Source organism: Pundamilia nyererei, unplaced genomic scaffold (assembly GCF_000239375.1).
Source record: "Pundamilia nyererei isolate P.nyererei 1_Seehausen unplaced genomic scaffold, PunNye1.0 scaffold00119, whole genome shotgun sequence".
In the NCBI taxonomy this organism is placed as follows: Eukaryota; Metazoa; Chordata; class Actinopteri; order Cichliformes; family Cichlidae; genus Pundamilia; species Pundamilia nyererei.
This window is the reverse complement of record NW_005187520.1, coordinates 1,504,436-1,508,230: the sequence shown is the minus strand read 5'-3', so window position 1 is coordinate 1,508,230 and position 3,795 is coordinate 1,504,436. Positions and strand designations below refer to the sequence as shown.

At 40.8% G+C, this 3,795-nt stretch overlaps 1 protein-coding gene across 1 annotated transcript in view; it reads right to left on the bottom strand.

The window, feature by feature from the left end:
- Nucleotides 1-524: 524 nt before the first annotated feature.
- The window catches only part of LOC102195237 (myelin regulatory factor-like protein), a 12,931-nt gene continuing 9,660 nt past the window's right edge, over nt 525-3,795 (bottom strand). The window contains exons 10-12 of the mRNA XM_013913178.1: nt 3,219-3,364; nt 683-844; nt 525-600 (exon numbers count right to left, since the gene is read on the bottom strand). Of these exons, the coding sequence (XP_013768632.1) occupies nt 525-600; nt 683-844; nt 3,219-3,364 (384 nt within the window). The remainder of the gene's footprint in view (nt 601-682; nt 845-3,218; nt 3,365-3,795) is intronic.

Genomic DNA, 3,795 nt, shown 5'->3' with positions numbered 1-3,795 from the left:
GAGAACGGGGACAGAGCACGGAGCACGGGTTAAAGGAGAAGACACGGAACGGGAGTTGGGATCGCACGGGGGATTTATTGTTGTTTTGATTTTCACCTCTGTAAATAAACGCACTGCCTTCAGCGTCAAGTCCTGCATTTTGGGTCCTCATTCCTCACATCCCCACGGTCTGCCAGCCAGACCGTGACAAAGAGAATCTCACGCGAATCTCTGAGATGACCTATCTACAACAAGAGGATAGTTATTGATCTGTTATGGTGTGGTTTCCATTACTTTCTCTGTGAAAGTTCTAAAATCCACTGGAAGTTTAACCAGCCTGAGAATGATTCTTTTGGAAGTATTCAAATAAATGCGCAGTAGGTTTCAAACAAACAAAAATGCCCTGCACATGACGTGACCAGGGGGAGGGGGCTAGCAAAAAATGTTTGGGAACCACTGCCTTAGTGTATCTGAAACAACATATGTAATGATGGTGATCTGGAACTGTTTCAGTGACGAGGAATCACTATGAAAGCTGTTATTGTTTACCTGTTTCCAGGAATGGTTCCAAAATCTTCCTCCTTCACGTTAACTAGGTATAGAGTGGTGATGGAGATGACACTGCACACACAAACACATTACAAAATAGAATTTCTTTCTTTCTTAATTTAACATATCATTTCTAAGTGACATCATATCTCACCAGAAAGCCATAGTGGCCAGCAGAGTGAAGACGCTTATCTGGAAGACTTTATGCCGCAGGCACCGTCTGTATTTGTGACTTTTCTCCTCCCTTTGCACTTTTTCAGTCTTACATGCATCAGGTATTGATATTGTCGACATGCTGCTGTGTTTCTGAGGTCTCCTGTTAGAAATAACATAAACACTGCTTCATTTTCAAATCACAGAATAAATTTTCCCAAAAAAAGGAAGAAAATTAAAACTCTACTCCTGCTCCTGAAATCCATCCCTCCACATGCTTCTTGAAGGATGGAAGATAGAGCTCCTTCAAGATTATAACAATAAACTATATTTATTTGAATAGTGATGAGTCTATCCATGACATTTAGCAAAGTTAAGAGGTTATTTTGTACAGAGGTGAACGACAGTCCTTCAACTTTCTACAGGGATATCGGCTTAAGGTACTATATACATTTCTTAAGATGCGTTTCAACTAGCCCAAGATAAGACCTAAAGCTATAGTAACTGATCCCTTGGATGTTATATCATCTGTTACCTGTGGTGATTTCTTGTCTATTAATGCCTTTCAGTGTTACCCACAGTAGCCTTCAGAATCTCAGTTGTCCTTGACCTGTGCTTTGCACTGATATAGTACAGTAATGTTGCAATAAAGACTTCATGAGTCATTTTCCATGGTGCTATATACTTTGTAGTAGGACTCTGTCTTTAGACATAACCATAATGGAGTTATTTTAAGAGAAATTATGAAATGCATCCTTTTAAATATTAGATTTCCTTTAAAGGATGCATTTTATGATATTGTAATATTCTGTTTTGATCCATTTTAGCATTCAACAACTTGTGAAATTGAACTCATAAATGTAACAGTTAAGAAGGTTTGCTAAGACAAACCCTTTCACTTAGTTGAATGGAAAAGGTTTGCTTGACATTTTTGCAAATGTATTAAAAATAAAGAATACAATTATTACAAGTACATACATAACACTCAAAATTGAGCTCAAGTGCATCATGTTTCCTCTGATAATCTGTCAGATGTTTCTGTAAGTCATTTGGAGTCCACCTGTGGTCCAAGAAATTGTTTGTAGACCTCTGAGATAGGATTGTAACTAGGCACAGATATGGGAATTGGTACAGAGAAAGGTCTGCAACACTGAAATCTCCAGTGAACACAGCGGCCTCCATCATTCAAAAGCAGAAGAAGTTTGGAACCAACAGGATTCTTCCTAGAGCTGACCACCAGCCAGTCTAAGTAATTGGCTTAGAAGGACCTTAGTCAGGGAGGTGACCAAGAACTCAAGGGTCACTCTGACAGAGAGCCTTTGTTGCTCTGTGGAGAGAGGAAAACCTTCCAGAAGGACAATCATTTCTGCAGCTCCCACCAATGATGATGAGTGGCCAGACAGAATCCACTCCTCAGTAAATGGCACCTGAAGGATGTTCAGACCATGAAAAACAAAATTCTCTTTGACTTGAATGCCAAGTGTTTTCTGGAATAAACCAGGCACTGCTTATTACCTGGCCAAAACCATCTCTACTGTAGTGGTGGCAGCGTAATGCTGCAGAGATGTTTTTCAGCAGCAGGAAGAGGGACACTAGAAAGGAGTAATGAAAAGATGAATGCACTGTATAGAGAATTGGTGAAAACCTGCTCTAGATCACTCTGGACCTTGGACTGGGGTGAAGGGTCATCTTCCAACTGGACAGCGACCCTAAGCACAGAGCCAAGATAACAAAGGAGCGGCCTCAGGACCACTCTGTGAAAGTCCTGGCCGAGCCAGCGCCCGACTTGAACCTCATTAAACATTTCTGAAGAAATCAGAAAATGTGCACCAACACTCCCCATCCAACCTGATGAAACTTGAGAGGTTCTACAAAGAAGAATGGCAGAACTGCCTAAATATAGGCGTGCAAAGATTGTCCCATCATACTCAAAAATACTTGTCAGTCATTTTACGCTACTCTTTCAAGAATTCTTGAAATAGAAAGACGACTTCAATTTAAGACTGAAGAATTCACTTGGATGAGTGACAAAACATTTCTCCCACTGAAAACGCAACATCCAGATGAACTAAATGAAATTTCAGGCATTTCCTTACCTGGATGATTGGGCATGCATCAAAAAATTTCTTGGGTTAACTCTGCCTAATATTAGATTTTGTTTGATCATCTGAAACATCTGTGAACAAGTGTGGCAAATATGCTGAAACTAAGAAATCAGGAAGAGGTCAAATGCTTTCTCATACCACTGGAAGTGGTTCTTCCATGGCTAGGGCTGTTCTCCCTGATAGACACACCATTTGGTGATGTGCATGGCTTCAAGACTTCAGACTGTCATCAACTGCAAAATATCTTTATCGAAGCAGAACAATCCTTATCGGTTTGAGCCTCACAAAATGAAAACTGTGTATGAAAGCAGCTTAACACAGTTTTGTTGAATCTCCCAAACCTGAATTCTTCACACAAGAAGTGTGTGAAAAAGTGTCATTCTCTGAATACATATGGATGTAACTAAGTGATAGATGGATGAAGGTAAATACCCAGTGGATCGTAGACTACCCGTCAGACTCTTCAGCTTTGCCAGTCGACGGTTCCAGACCTCAAGTTCGTTGATACGAGTTTCCAGGTTGTCAGTGAGCTTTGACAGCTGCTGCACTGCGCCCACATTTTCCATGAAGATCTGCTCCTGGAAGAGGAGAGGGAGGGCATTAGTGCTGGTTGCTAAGATCACTGCAGGATGTAGTTGTCAGGCAACCATTATACTTTCAAAATGTTATCTTAAATGTTTCTTCTAATGACAACCATTTTTTTCCTTGTGTTGTGTGTGCATGCAACCAATGTAAGATTTGAAAATCACTAAAGTAACCTAAATTTGGTTGTATTTGAAGAGTAGCATAAATGTAGAGTATCAGTAAAAAAACAAAACACACACACACACACACACAGGATGACGGACCTATGGATTCTTCGATACCCAACATCCACAATGACGGCGAAACAACTAGTAGCTCAGTGTTCCAACATTCGAAAGAAGGGACTGCTCTCACAGCTAGAGATTGACGAGGTACAACACAAATGCTACGGCAAGGAGGAGTCAGGACGCCAGGTCAGGGGGGA